This window comes from Camelus bactrianus, chromosome 31 (assembly GCF_048773025.1).
Source record: "Camelus bactrianus isolate YW-2024 breed Bactrian camel chromosome 31, ASM4877302v1, whole genome shotgun sequence".
Classification (NCBI taxonomy): domain Eukaryota; kingdom Metazoa; phylum Chordata; class Mammalia; order Artiodactyla; family Camelidae; genus Camelus; species Camelus bactrianus.
The window spans coordinates 15377791-15399918 of record NC_133569.1 but is presented as its reverse complement, the minus strand read 5'-3'; the positions used below and the strand labels follow the sequence as shown (position 1 = coordinate 15399918).

At 54.8% G+C, this 22128-nt stretch overlaps 1 protein-coding gene across 1 annotated transcript in view; it reads right to left on the bottom strand.

Moving 5' to 3' along the window:
- The window catches only part of XKR6 (XK related 6), a 228294-nt gene that overhangs the window by 9262 nt on the left and 196904 nt on the right, over nt 1-22128 (bottom strand). The window contains exon 2 of the mRNA XM_074355505.1: nt 18365-18561. Within this exon, the coding sequence (XP_074211606.1) occupies nt 18365-18561 (197 nt within the window). The remainder of the gene's footprint in view (nt 1-18364; nt 18562-22128) is intronic.

The window sequence follows — 22128 nt, the reverse complement described above, 5'->3', positions numbered from 1 at the left end:
GGCCACTTGGCATCATTTCCCTGACAGAGCCCGTGGCCTCACAAGCCCGTGGGACTAAGTACAGCTCTTCCTCGGAATGCTGTCCGTGGAGGTGTTCCAGGGGGGCCAGCTAGTTCTGGGGGCTCCACCAGGGCAGGGCAGGGAGGGCCCAGGCAGATGTGCTCCCTGTCAGCGTGCCGGCCGTCCAAGAGAGCACTGGCGCACGTCATGATTCGCTGAGCATGCGCACCCCTTGTCTCACTTAGAAGAACCCTGTGATGTAGGTACTTGTTATGGGCTGGACTGTGTCCCCACCTCCCCCTCAAAACTTTCACATGTTGAAGCCCTAATCCCCAGGACCTTAGTATGTGTCTGCAATTGGAGATAGGGCCTTTAAAGAGGTAATTAAATTAAAATGGGGTCACTAGGGTGGGCCCTAATCCAATCTGACCACTGTACTTATGAGAAGAGGCCATTTGGGCACACACAGAGATGCTAGGGGTGTGTTCACACAGAGGGAAGACCACGAGAGGACACAGGGAGAAGACAGCCACCGGCAAGCCAAGGAGAGGGGCCTCAGAGGACACCAACCCTGCCCACACCTTGACCTTGGACTTCCAGCCTCCAGAGCTGTGAGACAATACATTTCTGTTGTTTTAGACGCTCGGCCTATGACGTTTTGTTACAGCCCCTAGCAAACGTACACAGCGCTCTAATTCCATTTTTTGGATGAAGAAACAAGATAATCTTCAAAACTCCTATTTCTATCAAGAAGCAGAATCAGGATTCAAACTCAGAGTCTGACTCCATGGCCTTGAAAGTAACCCCTGTACTAATGGAGGCTCCAGAAGGGGCTGGGCAGGGGCAGGAGAGGAAGCCCTGGCGCTCTGGGTGCGAAGGAGTTGCATCTTTTGCCAAGAGTGGACAGGAAGTGTGGTTCCCACGGGTATCTGAGAGAGGCCCTCGATCATGACGCTAAAAACCAAATTTGAATTCTACTCCACCTTCCTCGGGAAAGTAGCATTCAAGTCACAAAGGAAGAAGCGACTCCAGCAGAATTAACTGAGATCACTTTCCCTCTGTTAGGTGATTAATCTTCAAAGGCCTGCAGTGTATTTCATTACAGAGGGAGGAAGCACAGGGCTTTCCCTCTGCAGCGGCTCACTTGGAAGATTTCTGTCTGGCCCGAGGTCAACCCAAAAGTCGACGGCGCTTTCCTGGCTGAGACCCAAGCCCCCGGGGCCCGGCTGTGGAAGCTCCCCTGGGGCCGCCAGGGAGATTCTGAGACGGGCCTTGGCGCGTTGACGCCTCCTCCCACTTACAGCTCAGTCACTTTCGGCATTTCAAAGACCAGACTGGGAATCGTTAAACACTCCACGTTCGGCGGTGACGGGTTCCGAGCAGTGACCTTCACGGCTTGCTGGCTTTTCCTGGTGCAGACCAGGAGGCGGGGCTTGTGGCTGGCCCCCTGGGTGACCCGAGTCCAGCCCCACCAACTGGGACGTCTCTAAGCTGGAGCCTCCTGGGGGGCCACCCCCCTGGGAAAGATTTGGGACAGGGGCCTTGGGGCTCCGATCACCAGACCTGGGGCCTAAGTTTTCCAAAAGTGGAATGGCCATTCCTTATGACCAACAGAACGGAGCACAAGGGGCAGCTGGATGCCCCAGACCGAGGAGGAGTCGCGATCAGGGAGGTGATCACCACCACTTTGGTGGTGTCGATGCAATATCCAAGGGTCACTGTGAGTAGAACTGTTGCCAGTTAGGGAACAAAGTGAAAAAATGAGAGTGGATATCCCACCATGTGAGGAGCAGAGTGACAGGGTGTCTGGGGAGGGCCTCTAAAATCAGAGAGGGGTGGGGAGCAGATGAAGTGGAGGAACTGGGGGGAAAGGTGTGATGCCGTGGAACAGACCAGAGCAGCAGGAGAGCCCAGTCATCAGGGTGAGGTAGGGAGGCTGAGATCTGGCAAGAAGAAGCAGGGCCATGACTCAGGATGGACCAGGGCAGAGCGGCACCAGGGACCAGGGGGCAGGAGCCCTGACACATGGCCCGAAAGGGGACTTGAAGGAGAAACCGGAACGCGGGAGCTTTTCACTGGGAGAACGCTGCGTGAGAATCCAAGGAGTCTCTGAGAAGCCACAGGAGTATCTGGATTCGCCACCCGATCGTGAGCGAGGGCGATGGGGCCCCATCCCAGAGTGGGATGTGCACGCCTAGGTCTGCCACCAGCTGCCCTGCTCCACCCTTCTGCCACGAAGTGCTCACTCCCACTGCTAAATCACGTGCAGGAAAACACTCGAGGAAGAGGGGCTGGACAGGGTCCTCAGCAGAGCGGAGCAGAGGCAGGTGTAGACTCCCAGCTCGCTCTCCCCTGGCTCCTTCCCATCAGCGTGGAACCACGGTCAAGTTCCTCCCAAACCAAGAAAGAAACACACTCAACTCTCCGTGTGTCTGTCTGCACGTCAAGGTCAACATCCACCTCCTTCAGCCCTGGCCTCCCCCATCCCTCCCCAACGAAGCTAACATTTGGGGGCCCCACCACCTGCTCTTCTAATTCCCGTTGTGTGTTTTCCACACTCTGAGTTCCTGTTAGACCAGCAATTCTTCCCTTTCTATCCATCAGACTTCCCCCATCGTCCTACATTTTTAAAAAGCCCAGTCCGTTCTTGAAAATGCTCCCAGAAAAAGACAGGAGGTTGTGGGCACAGCTCTCTAAGCATTCCCACCTGTCTCCTGTCCTAACCTCCACTCAGGAGACAGCAAGGGAGTGATGACACAAAGGCACCCTCCTACTGGGGAAACCGGGGAAGGAAAGCAGCCTCATGGGAGCCACCTCTGAACCAGGCTCAGAGACATTAAGGAACTTGGCCAAGTGGACGCAGGAGTAAGCGAGAGTGCGAACACCAACCCCGGGGATTACTTCATGCCTCACTCATGATCTGTGCACTCAACCGGCTCACCCTGGCTTCTGAGATCCAACTGTTAAATTTGCAGGAATTTTGCAGGCTGGCTGACGTCATGTTGGAGGCCTGAAGTAGGTGCGGTGGGAACAGTTACACCACAGAAACTGGCAAACTGCAAATTAGGGTTCCCCCAACCCTGCTGAGATGGTTGTTAAGCATTTACCAGCACTGCTCGTCAGGGTGAAACATTATCCTTGAAGAGCGTGCTGAGCACTGTGACAAGTTGGAAGAGCCCCATTATGTCCCCAGGCACATCCTTCCTCCACACTCCCAGGCAAACCAGACGTACTACCTGGTGATCAGTCAGAAGTGTATTCTCCAAGTCTGATGTGAAAGCAACAAAGAAAATCAATCTCCTTTTTCAACCTAGACTGGAAATACATCCACAGTAAATAATTTAAGGTCTGATGGTTTTCTTTGAGCGGTCGTCTTTTGCAAGCACTAAGATACTCATTTTAGTCCCATTTCTTGTGATCCCTACATGGAGTGACCACTCGGGGTCACCTTAAGACACCCCTAATATTTCCAGACTAACCCTTAGTAAGGTCAAAGTAGAAGATGACATCCATCATCCATGGATGTAACCCTCAGGATGGATACACGTGTGACTGAGGCAATCTGGGGAAATCCAAGGCCAATCAAAGTGGCCTGGTGTACACACAGGAAGGCAGGATTGGAATGTTTCAGGAAAGCGGACATCCGAGAAGTTATACCAAACCCCGGCTGAAGAAACAGCCCTTTAACATAAGGTCCAGGAAGGACAGAATCCCATTCTGGCCACGACGGTGGTGGTCTCTGTTACAGAACATCGTCTGCCGTGGTTTATGTGATCTGTCCCTTCATTGGCTCCGAATTCGGGCTTATCGTGACATCTGCTGAGCCCTAACCAGTTTTCAATCACAATAATACCTCCCTAGCAAACAGCCACCTTGGCCCAGACCCTATGCTGGTCACCTGATGTACACTAACCCCACCCGCCTCCCTTGGCAACGCTTGGGAGGTAGTGGGCTGACTGTAAGACAAGGAGATGAAGGCTCACAGGTGAAGTAACATTTCCATATCAAGTAGTCAAGAAATCACAGAACCAGGATTTGAACACAGGCTGCCTGATTTCAAAACCCAAGATTTTTTTTTAATTACTGGAAAGATATATCTCCCCATCCACATTCATCAATTAATGAATTAGCCCTCGGATTTGTACATCGATCTCTTATCAGTTTGGTTATTGAGTGTCAGCCCTCTGATCCTCTCTGTGAGCACTGATGACAAATTTGTGGGCCTGCGAAGCGGAGGGCCCTGCCTGAGGGGAGGGTCCAGTAAGTGAGAAGTGCCCGGATTGTTGAGACCACTTCCTGTCTTCCCTGCACCTGCCCTTGTCCCAGTAGTCCACTCGCAATACAGCCAAAGTGACTAAGCTAAGGTACGCCCTCCACGTGGCCTTCCAGATACAGCGGACAGGCAGTGCTCACTGATTTCCTATCCTTTCCCAGGGAGAGTAGGCGGCCCTGCCCTGTTGGGCATAGCTGTGTCTGTGACTTGCTCTGGCCAGTGAAACACCAGCAGAAGTGTGTGTGTTGCCTCCAGGAGGAAGGGCCCACTCCCCAATCTCCAGGGAGAGACGGCCCCGCCAGTGACCTGTGATAGACTCACGATAGCAAGAGATAAATCAAAGTTGTTTTAAGCCACGGAAATTGCTCTGGTCACTAAACCACCGCAAGGCCAGCCCATCCCAACTGGGTTCACTCAGGGCTAACGCCACGGTCCCTGTAAGGCCTTCGGGGCCCTGCACGATACAGCCCTGAGTTACAAGCATAACCTGTCAAGGCCTTGCTCACACCTTTCAGGATTTCCCTCCTCCAGGGGGTTCAAACCTAAATTCCTCTTAACGGCGTCAGGTTGTCACTCACAGCCCCACGCCAGATGGCCCGTTGCCCTCTCTGAGGTCACCGCACACCAGCCGGGCGTGCTCCCTCGGTCCCAATGCCCTCCAGGCACAGTCCCACCTCAGGGCATATGTGCTCGCTCTGCCCCCTGCCTGAGAGGCCCGTCCCCAGTTACCCAAGTGTCACCTCACTAAGGCCTCCACCAAAGCTCGGCTTCTCCGCCGGGCCACCCCTGGCCCCCACACTGCAACTGCAGCCCCCAGGGCCCCTCCCCACCCCCGCACCTTCCACGCTTTATGTCCCACCTTAGCATTTCCCACCACCTCCATGTACGTTATCTCTTACTGTTCCCTTTTTCCTTAAGTTCACACTTACCCTGGTATACATGAGTGCCCCAGAGGCAGGGCAGCCATTTGGCCTGGTCCTTCTGAAACTATGTGCAAAACTGCATGGGTATTTTCCTCATGAGCGAGTCCACAGCTGTCCTCTGATTCTCAAGGGGGCCCTTATGGAAGGGGGCCCATGACCCTCCCCTTGCACCCTCCCACCACTATCCCCAAAGGCAGGAGAGAGGAAGTCCCCGGGAGCCTCTATGTATGCCTGTGTCCTTTAGGAAGAAAACCTTGAGGGTCGAAGACAGAGGTGAGGGCGGACAACATTTATGGAATGTTTCCAGCGCGTCAGGCATTATGCCAGATACTTCGCAGACGTTACTTCATTTAATCTTGACAATAATCCTGGGAAATGTCTACTGGCGCCCCAATTTACAGGAGAGGAAACCACGGCTGGGAGAGGTAAAAGGATTTGTCTAGTTACTGCATTAAGCATGTCTTTTTACTCTGCTGGTTTACTATTTGGGGCCTCCCAGGTCTAGCAAGTTCCTAGAATAGCAAACAACAGGTCCTTTCCATATGCAGACCAACCTGTGGAGAACCCACACCTCCTTTATTGGGCTCTGACACTCCAGACCACTCTCCCCTGTTCTAATCCCCCCAGGGCCAGGTGCCAGACAGCTAGGGACAGCCCAGGGCCCCAGAGCTCCTGAAATTGTTCAGACTAGCCAGTCCTAAGCCTGCTTCCTCTGCCTCACCCTTTCCTCCCCACGGAAACCACAATAGAGGCTCCTGCCCACATCTTCCCTGTCTCCTGCCTTTGGATGGACCCTGGTACTTCCCCAGCTGCCCCTCCCCCCTCTCGGGAGGCCTGCCCCCTCCTCTTGGGATCTGAGTAACAATCTTCCCAGTGGTAGTCATCTCTTGATCTGTGGACCTTGACATGCCTAAATAATAATAAAATCTGTATTTTAAAACAGATACAAGATTAGCAAACTGTTGGAGAGGGAGCTTTAAACCCAGTACAGCCACCTCCAGAGCCACCAGCACCTCAGGGTCACAAGGCTCAAGGCCTCCAGCAGTTCCCCTGGGCTCAAATCCAAGGTCCCGTTCGTGGTGCCCTAGACCTCTGTGTCTGGGCCCTGTTCCCAGGCCCACGGTTAGGATCTAGTAACCCACACACAGGGGCAGGAGTGTGGTTCTGAGTGTGAGCTCTGGAATCAGGCTGGATTTGGCCCATTGCTGTCATGTTATGCTAGGTGTCCTGCCAATTTCCTCACCTGTAAAAAGGCCCTTCATGACGTTACTGTAAGGATCAAAAAGAAATGGCTACGCAAGGGTTTAGCTCAGCAGCTGGCACCTGGCAAAAAGCAACGCCCACTTGTGAGTGGTGTGAGCAGAGACACGGACCCCCAGACGCCCGCCATGTTGTTTCAAGCCTCTTGGCCCTTGCTCATGTCACCCCTCTACCTGGAGTGACTTTCCCTACCTTCTTGGCAGGCCAACTGCTCATCCTCCAGGATTGAGGTCAGCACCATCTCCTTCCAGGGCCCTCTTCTGACCCCCTCCCCAGGATGCACTGGTACCACATCACCCTGTGCACATCACCCTTTGATGGCCACCATTTTATAGTCACACTTTCTGCTGACGGACTGTCTTTTCTCTCTTAACTGTGACTTCCCTGAGGATAGAACTAACATTTATTCTTGAGGGTAAAAAACTGTCTCACCCATTCCTGTAACCTCCACGCCCGGGGCAGAGCTGTCACCCGACAGGCAATGCCACAAGTGCACACCCAGATAACAAGGCTTTTCACACCCTGATCACACCTCCAGCTCCAATCGCGTAGTTCAATGAAGCTACCTTAGCCATTGTACCAGCGTCCTATTGCTGCTGTAACAAATTGCCACAAACTTAGTGGCTTAAAACAACATGAATTTATTCTCTTGCAGTTTAGAAGTCAGAGTCTGAAACGGGTTTCACTGGTCCCAAACCAAGGTGTCAGAAGTTGGGCTCACTCTGGAGGTTCCAGGAGAGAATCTGCTTCCTTGCCATTTCCATCGTCCAGAGCTGCTTTCCCTGCATCGCAGCCCCTTCCCCCTCTTCAAAGCCAGCAGCACAGCATCGTCAACTCTCTCCCATTGTCACATTGCCTTCTGTCCCTCTGACCCCTCCTCTCCTTCTAAGGACCCCTATGATTATACCAGGTACAACCAGATAATCCAGAAAAATCTCCCATCTCAAAATCCTTAGGTTAATCATATCTGCAAAGTCCCTTTTGCATATAAAGCGGTATGTCTAGGTTTGGGGTATAAGGAAGTGAACATCTTGGGGGGTCATATTCAGCCGATGGCACCCATAATCACCCATTTAACAGCAGGGCAAAAGGCCTCAATGGGAATGATATGCCTCCCCCTCCGTGGCCCCCAGGGGACATCTGGCAGACATGTTGGCTGTCACAGCACAGGGTGCAGGTGCTACTGTAGATAAGAACCAGGGATGCTGCTAAATATTCTGCAATGCACAGGACAGCTCCCACACACACGACAAGGAACGATCTGGCCCCAGATATACTAGAGCTGAGGCTGAGAAACCCTGCAATAGGGTGTTCTTATCTCCTCAGTGTTCTCAAGTTAAAAAACAAACTGGGAACCGGGGTGTGTCCAGCAGCTGAGATTCAGGCTTCCTAAAGCGTCTTCCTGAGAAGTGTTGAACATCCTGAAAGAGGCCTTCGGGGCACAGACCAGGGACCTTGGGAAGGGCTGTGAGATTCGCACCTCTCTAGTCTGATACCTGGACAAGGAGTCTCTTCTGAGCTGATGGTCGCGAGCTGATGGTCACACTAGGAACACGTGGACCACAGGAAGGTAGCAGCCCTCCCCTCAAGGAGCTTCAAGGTCAAATACGGGTATTTAAAGGACTGGGCAATAGGAAAGCTAAATCCAGCCCTCTGCCTCACTTGCCTCTTCTTTCTGAGATGCTGTTGGAGCTATCAAAATACCTCTCTCACAGCCAGCTGCATAAAGGCAAACTATAGAGATTCTAGAACAAATGTCAGCCACTCAGCTGGCATGGACAAGACTCAGCGATGCCTGGGTCCCCACGGGCCCCGCCATCTGCCATCACTGGAAGTTCCCAGCAAATCCATCCTCATTGAGGAGGAAACACCTGACCAGGCTCAAGGCCCTGAAGCTCCCAGAGTGACTGCATTTTAACAGAGGCCTTGAGATGCTCTGGCGCAAGCACATGGGGCCTTAGCTCATTGTTTGTTATCCATGCGTAAAAATGTGGATTTGGAATATTCAATGAATATTTGATGTATAAACATAGCACACTTACATATTTCTGTATCCATATATAGTGGAGAGAGAGAACATATATGCAGTGTATATATACATAGTGAATACAGAGCATGTATGTACAGCATTCTCTAGCACTAGCATGTTATGTTACCCCATACATACATATATAGAGAGAGATTTAATTATGTTTGAATCGGTATTTTTCCCATGTTACTTGTTATTGCCTGTCTCCACTAGAACATAGGCCCTTGCAGGGCAGAACCTGCCTGGTTCTCTCCGGGTGCCCGCAGAGGCTCACACAGAGCCGAGCACACAACCGCTGCTGAAGGCAGATGTGATCCCATGAGCCTCTGTAATGTATTATCGTTGGCCATCAGCCTCACCTACCATATTTTGACAAAGGCCCAACCTAAATGATTCTCTCATGCAGCTGTGCCCTCCCACGAGAGGAGCAGGTTTGCAGTTCGGGGGCAAGAGTGTCTCCCAGCTCAATCTCACCTCGCAGGGCCCTGGGATTCTAGGTATGGAAGTGGGGCGGCAGGGAGGGACCTGCTGGGATTCTAAGATACAATGATGGAATTTAATCTAAACCCCAAAGTCATTCCCTCGCCCTAAACACGAAGGAACCACACATTTAACTCTTAGGCCTAGTCCCCCAGTGGCTTTCCCCTCTAATCTCACAGGGTCCCTACACATCCCCTGTGAGTAGATGAGGGCAGGTGTGAATATTCCCAACTTATAATGGAGACACTGAGGCTCAGAGAGGCTAAGTGATGGGGCAGAAGTCACCAGAAGGTTAACAGTGGAGCCAGGCTCCCACGGCTGGAGTTCCCACAGCTACTTCTGTCACATCCCCTCCATCCAGCTGCTCCTCCAGCCAACTGACTCTGCGTCTCCCTGAGAGGTCACCACGTGATTCGACCCCCCACAGAAGAAATCCCAGGAGAAGAAGGGTTTGGACCAATGGCACATCAGGGACTGAAGGGTGGGGAGGAGGGAGAGGCAGACGTGGACAGAGGCGTGGCACTGGCCATCCCAGAACTGACCTCTCCGGTCGCTGTGCCCTCTTCCCTCCCCCACCCCCCGGCACAGTGCGGAGCCAGAACCAGCGCTCTCCGTGGTCCCAGCCCAGCTGGCCAAGAGGAAAGGCCCCAGAGCCCCGGAAGGGAGTGGCAACAGGAACCCGGGGAGGGCAAGCGTCACCAGGTGGCTCTCAGACTGCTGTTGAGCTGCGCGGCAGCTCAGGTGAGCAGCCTGAGGAGGGAGGCGGGGCTGCTGAGCAGGTGAGGTTGGCGTGTGCCTGTGCTGGGCTGACTCAGGAGCAGTCCTGGCCCCTCGGCCCAAATTCTCGGTGCCGAGTGGCCCTGGATGAGAACAGCCTGCCAGGCAGAAGGACGTCGCCCAATCAGAGCCTTGCTGAGTGTGGCCGCGACACGCGCCTGGGACAGCTGACCGTCAGGTTGCCCTCTTTGTGCCAAGAACGAACGTGTTTCACTTGCTCCTGACAAAACTCCTCTGAGGCAGGAGCTACCAGCCACGGTTTACGAATGAGAACGCCAGGGCTCAGAGAGGTTGAGGGCCTTGTCGGACGAATGCAGCAACTAAGTGCAGACCAGGGCGTGAAGCCAGGCCTGCTGGTCCACGCCGGGAGCATCCCGCCACGCAGAACAGGAGGCAGCGCCTTTTCTCCTAGGTGACCATCTCAGGAGACTACCAGGGGCCAGGCAGAGCAGGCCTCGAAGTGCCTGGTTATTACTGGGCTGTGTGAGGAAAGAAATGATGGGGCCCCAGCAAGAGCAGGAGGTGGGGATGGGCCCCATGGTGGCACAGGCGGGCACATCCTGCAGCGGGCAGGCTCCTGAACGCCAGGGTCTGGCAGCCTGGGGCACGTGGGGTCTGAACGTGCGGGAAGGCCTGGAATTAAGACGGCCCTCCCTTGCCAGCCTTACCCCAGGTTGGCCGTGGAGTGAGCGCCTCACCCCTGGCGCCCCTCTAGACACCACAACCCACCCAACACCTCCGATTGGGTCCAGAACTGAATGGGGGGTCCCTGGAGGTCAGTTTTATGGGTGAAAACATTGAGGCTCGGAAAGGAAGCAGAACAGCTAACAGGGGTCCCTTCTCAGTGTCTGCTCTATTCCACCCCCTCCCAGGAGTGAGGGAAATGTGACACAGGGGGATGTCTCTCCTGAAGCCTGTCAGCCTTCTTCCCTTGGAAATCTTAAGAAATAGAAAAGATCTTTTGAAGATCATTTAATTGCTGCCTTTCCTGGAGCCGGAAGTTCCCACGAGGCCTCGAGTTGGCGACTGTCTCTAATGTGAAAGTCTACCCTAAAAATCAAACACTGCTCCCGCCCAAATCTCGCTCAGATTCCCCGAATATTCTCTCCCTTAGCGTCATAGCCTGCCGGGCTGAAAGGGGCTTCGGGAGTCCCTCTCGCCCTCAGGTGTGTTACTCAGGCCCAGAGAAGACGAGATGAGAGGGATTTTCCCAGCATCCCTCACCACGGTCTAGACAGCTGACTCACGACCCATGGCTCCTTCCACTGGCTGCCTCCCTGACGTGGGAAAGTAGTGGAGAGACCTCACGGGAGAGCAAACCCAGGATGGGTGGCGTGTCTCTGTGGGGCAATGAAACTGTTCTGAGATTGGTCGTGGTGATGGCAACAACTCCACGGATATACAAACATCCGCTGAACTGGATGCTTCAGATGGGAGAATTGTGTGATATGTAAACTGTGTCTCAAAGCTGTTTAAATATTTTGTACAAAGAAGAGGAGGAAGAGACGCTCTGCTGGCAGGAACCCCATGTAGGGCTGGGCTATGGAAGCAGTCCGGGCACCCCGTTCCCACCATCTCAGCCTCCGGGCTTCTCCCCAAACACTGGAGTCGCCTTCTGAGCCCAAGGCCTTGCCCTTGGCTGTTCCCTCTGATACTTTTACTTCCAGAGATGCTCGGGGCTGCCTCCCTCCTCCCTCCATCCCTCCTTCACATCTTTGCTCAGAGGTCACCTTCTCGGAGGCCTTCCTGACACGCTACTGAAAGCTGGACACAGCACTGCCCCCACTGCCCGGCTTTAGAGCTCTGCTTAGGACGTACCACTTTCTAACATACAAGACAAAACAGTTGTTGTGTTCGTTGTCTGTCTCTCCCTACAAGAAAGGTAAGCTCCTTGAGAGCTTATGAGCAGGACTGGAGAGAGACCAGAAAGCATTTTTCACATTAGAAAAAAGAAATCTCCCAAGAGGAGAGACATGGACGCCTTCCACTGTGGGGAGAGGAAGGCGGGGAGGGCCGTTGAACCAACCCCACAGCTGAGGAGCGACCCCGGGCCTTCCCTCGCCTGAGAACCGGAACCTGGGAGCTCGGTCCTCACACAGAAGGGAGACGTGGAGACGGAGCTGATGCCTCCTCCAGGAGGCCTTTCGTCCTCACCAGGGACAGGAAGAAGGGGTCCCGAGGCTACAGAGGAAGGCACAGACAGGAGCAGGCGAGGCAAACCCTCGCCTCCCTGCCGTGCTCAGATGCCAGCGGTCAGCTCCTGCTGGAGAAAGGAGCCAGCTCGAAGCAGAGGTACCCGCCCCCAGAGGGGCTTTTGATGTAACAGGAGCCAGCAAGCAAGGTTAAGAAAGAAGAAAACCGTTAGGGAGGTTAACACCGAAGGGACAGAAACAAAGAGCCCTAGCTGGATCTTAGAGCCCAACGTTTGTTTAAAAGAAAACCAGTGTTTAAAGGCAGGGTTTAATATTTCCTCGTGCTTCCTTGTCTTAGTAAAGGTGCTTGTGTTCGCATCGGTTTCGTCCTAGGAAGCCGTGCTTATTCATGGTTATGGGAGGAGAGGGGAACAGCCAGGCGAAGTGTGGTGCTTGAACCACATCTTCTAGATGTGCTACCATCCTACCTGCAGGCGCAGTGCGGCAGGAAGAGGCGCCTTCTCTAAGAGCCTTCTTGCTATGTGATCCTGGGCAACTTACTCACCTCTCTGTGCTTCAATTTTCATATGTTAGACAAGGAGGGTGGGCTAGGTGGCTCTGATCAACCTCTCCAGTTCTAAAGATTCTGCTGCTCTAAACCCCTCTGCAGACTGAAGTCGTGAGGTTAAAGTTTTTGACACCAACCACCCCGACATCTATTGCAACCCAACCTTCTCCTTCAGGTGAGCTCCTATTCATCCATCAAGATCCAGATCAAATGTTACCTCCTCCATCATGTCCCCCAAAACTGTTACTCCTCCTCTGTAAACACATCTGTCACAAAACTTCAAATGCACTGAACTTGACCATAAAGTCCTGAAGGGTAGGTGTCTTTGCAAACCCATTCCCAGCACAGCATCTGGCCCACAGCAGGTGCCTGACGAGTGGTGGTGTGATGCCAGGGGAAAGCGGTTGTCAGGGCCCAAGAGAAGGATAACTCCTCAGTGTGAGCTCAACCAAAAAAGGCAGACTTGGGTGCTGTGTGGGTGGAGAGAGCGGTGCTCCCCAACCCTTGACAATGTTTATATGGAAGCATCAGAAAAGCCCAAAAGTCAGGAAAGGTGACAGAGCTGCTAACTCCTGACCCAATCCCCCAAACCCGATCCCCGCGGCCCCTGCTCCGTCTCAGCATCCCCAGTGAGAAGCCACCCCCCCGCTGTCTAGCACTGCACACGCCAGTGCCACGAAGCCCTGGTGCTTTCTGCTCCAGAGCAGCCCTCCATCTGCGCACTTGGCTCCTTTCCCCAGCACCCTGAACCCCATCGCTCCACCCCTGGACCTCCACTGCAGCCCCTAATGGGTTCCTGGCTCAGCCCGTGCCCCCTCCCTGCACAGCAGGGAAGGGAATCTTCTTTCAAAGCTAGTCTGATCATACAGCTTTCCTGCGTAACCCTTCCCACTGCACTTGTATAAACCCAAGCTGTCGGGCCCCTGCCATCCTCTCCATCCTCATCCCACATCACTCTCCTCCCCGCCTGACCACCAGCCTCCAGCCACGCTGAGTCCTTTAGCGTCCTGGAACAAGCCAGGCTTTTCCTACCTCAGGGCCTTTGTATATGCCATTCCCTCTGCCTAGAAGGCTGTTTCTGCTCTTCCCAGAGTTGGCTCCTTCTCCTAGTTTATACTCAGCCTAACCACCAGCCCTCTGGAGAGGCTTTCTCTGACACTCCTGCCCAAATAAGCTTTGTCCACACCCCACCCCAAGTACCGTGGTCCTGACACCATGTTTGTTTAAAGCCCCGACCACAACCTGTTGGCTGTCTAACTGTTTCTGTTATGTCTCCCAAGAGAGAATGGGAGACTCATGAGGGCTGGACCACATCTGTTACGTTCCCTGTTGCCCTCCGCACATAGTACGGACCCTGACTTAATGCATCTCTGTTGAATGGCAGACCGCAGCCGGTACCCACAGTATGCCAGGCCAGGTGCTGTAGAGGGCTGTGGGCAACTAGTTAGACCTTCACAGCCACCTAAAGGTAGTTATCATCCCCACTTTACAGGTGATGAAGCCCAGTCAGGAAATTAACTTGTCCCGTGCCGTGAAGCCGATCAGTGGCAGAGGGGGAATTCACGCGCAGCTCTGCGGACCCTTCTTACTGTACAGACTGCCTTCCAGTCCCAGACACAGCTTAGAAGACTGGCAAAGCTTTCAGCAGACACAAGGCTCGCCGCCAGCGCAAACGGCATGTCAGACAACATGCTCCCTTTATATCTTTATTTGTATCTTTATTTAAACTTTCAAGACATCAGATGTAAGAAAGACCCCACTGAAGTACCAAATGACTTTAGCATCATCATATTTGTGTGGTTTATTATTACTATTACTCTTATGTTTTGACTAGAATCTGGATTTGTGGGTAAATTGGATACAAATTCATCTTGTAGGCTGAATATCGCACTGTCAACCCAGTGATGAAGGAGGAGGAAAAGGTGGAGAGAAGGCACAAGAGGAGGGGTCTGGCATCGGGCCAGACGCATGGAAAACTCGCCCATGACAGCAAGAGGGACCTAACCATCTACCTGCAGTGATGGTGTAGCGTGGACAGGCGTCACCAAAGGCCCACCAAACAAGGCCGACTAGCCATGATCTCACTAGTAGAGCTGGTGGCCCAATTCAGAAAGTGCACCTGCAGTAACAGCTCTACCGTCACCAACAAGAAAATGGCCACACAAGTCCCCTGACGTTCATCTGTCACAAACGCTCACAACGAGCCTCTGTGGGAGGCGCTAATACTATCTCCATTTCAGAAAAGAGAAAATTGAGGAACAGAAAGGCTCGGTAACTCACCGAAGGTCACACAGCTGTCAAGCAGCAGGGTGGGGTCGCCCCATCTTGCCAGGCTGCCGCCTTCCAAGAACTCACATCACCAACAAGTCCCTTCCAACGTCACAGTCACACACTTTCTCTCCCCTTCTCCAGTTTCTAATATTTAAACTGATTTTCTTTAAAGTGTGTACATTTATTGCCGTTTTTACGGGAAAAGAGAGGGAAGGCATGTGTCACCATAACACAGGGGGCCGGTGATGAGTGGACATTCTGGAAGTCAGGGAAGAGGAATGTGCCACGCACTTGCCGGCTGTGCTCCGTGACAGTGACAGTAAATTTCCGTCCTTCCCATCAGCCCAGCCAGCCCTGCAGACCCATCCTCGTCTCAGGGACTCACATCCCAATGGCAAAGATTGCCACTGACCTTTGTTGAGCCCAGTGATTCCCAGATGTAATTAACTATGAAAGTTTATTTCGAGAAACACCTATTCCACACTCGAGACAAACACGAGGAAATGCTCCCCCAACCTCTGAGCTGCTGGCACCAAAAGAGGGGCGTGTGGGCGAAGAGCCAGGGCGAGCATCCCCGGGCAAAGGCAGCATGGCCCTCGTCACTGCCAGGCTACTCTCGCCACGGCTCACCGGCAGCCCCGTGGCCTTTGCTGACCTTGGATCCCGGGCTCCCACTTCAGGAGGGCCCCCAGGAAGCAATGCCTGCTGCCCCTTGAGTTTCCTCTCCAGAGACTTCACCTCCAGCCCCTCCGTGTTTAGAACCTGAGACGCTATCATAGAAAGGGCAGGCTTACGGAGGAGGCCGGGGCGGAATGGCCCACAGGGTGGAAGACGGGGGATGTCCCTGGAACCTTGCGCACGCCACTCCCCTGGAAATGAGAAACATGCCCCCTTAGGTGCCTGCAAAGCTCGACAGTGAACAGAGCACTCTGTGTGCTGTACGTCACTGCAGCCCCGCACAGCGCTAGGTACGGTCACCATCTCCGCCGTTGTACAGAAGAGGGCAGGCGGCCTCGATAATGTGAAGGGCAGAGTCCAAAGTCACAGCAGGTATAAAAGGTGGAGTAGAACCCTGGTCTCGGACAAATGTCCACCGGGAGCTTACCCCCTGTGTCACCCTGCCACCTGCCTCATCTAGTTGCAGGGCAGGGATGTGGCCAAAGTTTGGAAAAGGAAGGATCACTTGGCTGCCCTGATGATATGGTGGGGACAGGGGAAGATCTGAAACTGAAGTGACAAAGGGCAGCTTAGATGGGGGCCTCAGACAGTGACAGGGTAGAAAAGGGGGGACTCAGATGGAAGGGAAAGGGGCTCCTCCCCAGCCCCGGCAAATCTGCCCCAAGCTGGGGAGCTGCAGCCAGCAGGGTGAGGGCAGGCTAGGGGCGGAGGCTGTGGTGGGTGAGCAGGAGGGGTGCCCATCACAGGGCGCCTTATCCGACATCAGAGGCCCACGGGCTCCCTCGGGGCTTACAGAGCAAGGATATGTGTGATGCCGGTCTTCCTCCAGGTTCAGTCATCAAGGGCTGCTCTCTGAACTGCCCCACGGTCCTTCCTCTGAGAATGGGAGAAGCAGGGACTCCCAGGGCCTCAGCGGGGACAGCTGTGGGCAACCACCCACGCCAGTTTATTGCCCAAGCAGATGACCTGGCTCCCCGGGCCCCCCGAAGACAGGCATCTGAGGGTCCCCGTGTTCCCTAGTTCTTCCCGATGCCAGTGGGAGTGCGTCCAGGAGAGGAGGAGAGACCAGGCAGCTGTCAGTCCCGCCCTCCTCAGCCCGGCTGCCCGCTCAGTCCCCGGGCGCCCCAGCTGGAGTAGACATCTAGTTAGCGCCTCCCCACTCCTCTCCAGGCCTGCGTTGCTGGTGCTGCAGACACCGGCGGGGCTCCAGCTCCAAGCAGCCGGACGCCCCAGGGCCCAGGGAGGCCTCTTCCCGGCAGCGGGGACTGCGGAGCCTGGGAGGCTGAGGCTGGGAGGATCCCACGTGCCTCCTGCTGCCCGGGGGTCCCAGAGGCAGAGGCTGCGCCTGTCTCCTGCATGCAGCCTGCACTCCGCACGGGTTGTTGGGTGGGGCGGGGCCTCGGATCCCCAGCCCAGCGTGGGTGCAGCCAGTGTTCCCTGTGACAGACTGCCTGAAGCCCCTGTTCCTTTGGGGGCACTTGGAGCTGAGGCTGCCCTGGCTTGGGGTGGGCAGGGCACTTGAAGCACAAGCCAAGCCCCCTGGGTGGGGAGCCTGTGGGCAGCACAGCTGGCTTTAAGTGTCAGGATCGAGCCCCCTGGTCTGAACAGCTCAGCCTCCCCTGACTGGCCTTGGAGGATAAAACTCCCTTTCCACAATGACTAAGGGGGGTGGAGCCGGCAAAGCGCCAGCCAGGGTGGGTAAAGTAAGGAGGCGAAGCAGTTTGACAAAAGGCCAGGGTTTGGCTGCCCTTGCCAGACAGCGTGCGGCACGGGGGTCTGGCTGGAGGGCCCCCTGCAGGCGTGCGTGAACATGGTGGCACTGAGGGCCCGAAGGAGCAGCTGGGGGAGCTGTGGACCCAGAGCTGAGGACCTAGGAGGCGAAGAGGCCCCACTGGCCAGGGAGAGATGGGATGGGGAGCAGAGCCAGCTACCCCGGATCATACACGCTCATCCCCTCTGGAGTCAGGAACCTCCGGGCTGAGTCCCTTCAGCAACATCTCTATTTGAATATTTCCAGTGACAGGAAACTCACTACCTCCTGAGACAGTCTTTCCATCACCAGATGGCTCCTGCTGTTTGAAATGTCCCCACACGTGGAATTGATAACGGTCTCCCTGTAGCTCCCCCCACTCTTTGTCACAATTATTCTTCCCCTGACATCCCTCATCCCTTCAAACGTTGGGATTCACATATCCCAGGTCTTCCCCAGACAAAATGTCCCTGGTGTCCCCCGAGTGTTGTGATCTGCAGCCCCTCCTCCTCCTAGACCTTCTCTCCAGCTGCAGCCCCAGCCCCCTTGAACTATGACACAACCATAATACTTGCAGGCTGGTCCGACCTGGGGTCTGACCTGACATTGGTGACCTGGGCCTTGACCAGGGGAGCCCAACCTAGAAAGGGCTTCGAGGGCAGCCAGGTGGCCCCCAGAGGCTTTCTGCTGCTTAGAGACCAGAGCTGTCCAGACCGGACCCTAGGCCCTTCGAGGGGTTCTTGGGGCCAGGAGCGGGGAGGTAGGGGCAGGTGCACTGGGCTCGGGACCCCCTCCCCCACTCATCTAAGTAGAACAGAGCTACTTGCTCCTACGGTACACACGGTGCATCTACATTTTACAAATGAGTTTGAAGCAAGAGCACAGCTTTAAAATGTCTAAAACTGCTGATGCCGCCTGACAGGATTTCGTGTTTTGGGCACGTGCTATCCCGAGGCCACTTCCTGCATCCTGTTTATGTGCAAATACTGCGGCTCAGGCCAGCGCCAAGAAGAGGGGCCTTTCCCCCCGGACTGGGAGACCAATGTCCCCTGCCCTGCTGCTCCAGGGACATGGAGACCCGGCTCCGCTCTGCTCATGGGACGGCGGGGCAGGCTCGCACATGGGTGCGTCATGAGAACTCGGCGGCAGTTGGGACGGCCGCACCCCTAGGGTGTGCACGGAGGGCTGGTCCCAGCCCAGGGGTGGTGGCAGGGGGCACTCACAGGGCAGAGTCTCGGCGCGGCTCTTCTGGATCATTATGCAGAGCTGTAGCACCAGTTGGGGGGCGCTTTCCAGGAAGGTCTCCAGGAGGCGCAGCATGTTAACGTCTGCATATTCGTACATCATAGCCCAGTAGAAGCGTCGCTGGTGTTCCTTCTGCCGCTGGCTCTGAATCCCCAGGTACATGGTGCGGATATACCTGCAGAGAGACGGGACCGAACACAGAGAGTGTGGGTCGGGGTGGGGGTGAAGGAAAGGCCAGGCCATCTCCCCAAACAGCATCTCCTCCTTTGCCCTGAGGTTTTCCAGGTGCTTAGAGCAGTTCTAGGGGTTCTCCCAGCCCTCGGACACGGTGCTGAGGCTTCGCTGGGGGAGTAGTGGGGAGGCCATGGAAGGGATCCCAGACAACCTGTCCCTTTCCCAGCCTCGGTTTGCTCATCTGTAAAGTGAGAAATGAAAGAATGGGACCAGATGATTTCCCAGGCCTGCCCATGAAGCATCACAAGTGAGCTCAGGTTCAGGGTCCCGAGTGGGGAGGGGGGAACCTTCCAGCAGAGTTTTCGCCTCTCCGGAGGAGGAGGGAATTAGCATTTGGGAAGTTCCTGCTATCACTGGCTGGCTAGCCGGCCCGGTGTTGTCTGGGTCCCAGGTGACAGGCGGGTGTAATTCCCATGTAGGACCAACAGGTGGGGCTCACGTTCACAGGCTCCACAGCTGGATGGTGGACAACCAGGAGCCCGCCCAGGGCTGCGGGACCCCAAAGCTCATGTGTGGCCCCCTCTACACTAGGGAGACATGGAGCCTACAATGGAGTCTCCATCCAGGTGTGGCCCAGGACACAGTCACAGAAAGGCACTGACCGCTGCATTCAGGAGAGTCAAGAGGCAAAGGAAGCAGGTAGTGGGCTCTGGGTTCAAATCTGTCATCTGCTAATTGTGGGATCTTGGACTAATTCCTCCAACTCTGTATTCTTGTTACTCTTCTTCAACATGAGGAAAAGAATCAGAGCATCACAGGGCTGGTGGGAGATTAGGGAGATAACACACGTGCTGGGCATGTAACCTGGGTCTGAGTTAAAAAGCGTACACACCTGCCTCACTTTTACCTAAACTTTGGAAGCTGTCCCCAAGCCACGGTCCAGGGGAGGCCCGAAGGTACCATCTAAGCCAGCCAGCACTCTATGGGGCCAGGCCAGGTCCAGAGGTTCAGGAAGCACAGCTTTGTGGGCCCAGTTAGGATCAAGAATGCAAACCATAAACAGCCAACAGGACAGAACCACACGTGCATCCATGAACATCCCCTGGGAGTGCATACCACTGTGCCTTCTAAAAGCTGTACTGGAATCAGAGGGTGAGCACACGGATGGCCATTATGGAGTCCCCACTGTCCCTGAGCACCGTCAGGGGCCCACGTGGGGCTGCTGGCTTCCTTCTCTTTGTCCCCATCACCACCGCCAGCCTGGGCCCCACCATCACCCTTCTCTCCTGAACTGAAGCTGAAGCCTCCTAGCCGGTCTCCCGGGGACCACTCTTGCCCCAGAACAACGCAGTCTTTGCACAGCAGCCAGCACCTGCAACAGCCACGTGGCCAGCAGAGCCTTGGTGCCGTGGGTATCCCAGGTCAAATGTGGTCTCCGTGCTCCAAAACTCAGCTCTACCCAGATGTGGCACCTGCAACTTACAGTGCCATGGGCCACATACTTGCACAAATATGCAGTCTCTCAGGGGTACACTCAGACCGCAGACTCTGCCTCTCCCAAGATGGAGGGATGATAATGTAGCAGAGCCAAGCCTACCATCCAGGTCCCAGGGCAAGGTAACACCAACACTCAGACTCACCTAGATCTGCCCCACCAGGGCAAAAGGAGCACTTGGCCTGCCCCTCCACCCCCATGTTCCCCAAGCCACGAGCCCCTCTGCCCATCATGGCCAGGACAACGGAGGATGACGAGTCTGGAACATGTTGATTCAACCATGTCTGCCTAAGAAACCAACCTTGAATCTCCCCTGTGAGAACATTCCCTGCGGGAAGAGATGAGGGTGGGAGTGGGCAAAGCCAGAGCCTCTCCCCACTGATAAGGAAACAGATGCCGGGAGCCCAGAGTGCACTGGGATCAAAGCCAGATACCATGCGTCCTGGGACCCCAGCTCACGCAGTCTCCCACCCTGGAGTAGGAGCTAAATCCGAGTCCAGAGCAGGATCCCCAGTCAAGGGCCTTCTAGCTACTCCGCCCCCTCTGGCTCCTGTACCCTCATCTTCTATCCTTAAGTCCTTGGGTCCCCAGTAGACCGCGTCAAACCCAGTGTGGGTCTAGGTGACCTCTGGGGCCACCCAGCCTCTTGCTGAGCCTTCAGCCCCTGCTCAAAGACAGCCTTGGCCCGTGGCCACAAGGTGGCGCCAGACCCTAAGCCTCGTGGGAAGGCTGCTCTGGCAGTGATCTCATCTCATAGAAAGGCCTGCACCTTTCTATGCGGCAGGAGCCTCGGGGTGCACGGGGGCCAGGCGAGACTGAGGGGCACGGTACCTTCAGGAGACACAAGGTGGGCTGCAGCTCCCCTGCCTTCTCCCCTTCCCTGGCAGCTTCCGGAAGGCTCACCTTCCCCAGGAATGCAGTCCTGGAGAGAAGACACACAACTCTCCTCCTCCTGGACTCGCTTCCACCTGGACTTTGTGTCACCTCCTGTCATACCATCTCTCTCCTAAGAACGTCGGATCATGAAATGAACGGATCTAAAACAAGGTGGCAGCTCGTCCTCCTGGAGCGAGGCCTCAGGAAAGTGGGGCCTGGTCCACAGTCTGCAGGGCTGCACGACCTTGGGCAAGTCACTCCCGAGGCTGTGTCTGCTCCGCTCGCCCATCACAGAGGGGCAGGCTGGAGGATCCCTGAGCCTCCACCTACAGGTCATAACTCCATCCTTGTGCACTTTCTCAGAGCTTAAAGGATGGCCGAGCATCTTTACAAATAATACCCAGTGTTTGTCTGGCACTCATATGTGCCAGGCGCTGTTTTGAGCACTTTGAACTTACTAACTCATTCAGTGCTCACTACAAACTTCTGAGATAGATTCAATGTTATGCTCACTTTACAGATGGCAAACCGAAGCACTGACGTTAAGAAACGTGCTTCAGTTTACCCAGCCGAGGAAGGGGCTGAGGAGGGCTTCAAGCCCAGCAACCTGGCTCTGGGGCCAGTGCTCTCCTATGCATACACTTCTTAGAGGTAGACCAGTTGTCTGTTTTCTTCTTCACTTAGTCTAATCTGCTCTCTGCGCTTCAGCGAAAGAGCACTGTTTGTCCCAAACACTTGGGCTCTCTTCCAGCCCTATCACTGGCTGTGTTACCATGGGGAACATCTCCTATCCTCCTGGAGTCTCCATGTCCTCATCTACACAATGCCTGGCCCAGAATAGGACCGTAGGACATGTTGACTGAATGGATGCATGCCACCATGTCCCCTTGGAGGGTTCCAGGGGGCTCAAATGAGGCAATGCTTGTGAGAATAGATGGGAGACCAGAAGCCACAGATGCCAGCTGTCACTGCACCCCCACCAGGGGGCACTCTTCCTGTCCTTCTCTCAGTCCACTCTGTTTATTCTTCCAAGTCTTATCTTCTCGCCTTACTTTGTAAACTATGGAATTGTTTAAAGCTCTTTATATTTCCAGGAGAACTCACTAGCTCTCTGAGCACATTTTCACTTTTATAGCAGCACTTTGAAGGACACATGTTTGTCACCTTTTTCCCATTGGTTCATCTGAAACTCAGAGA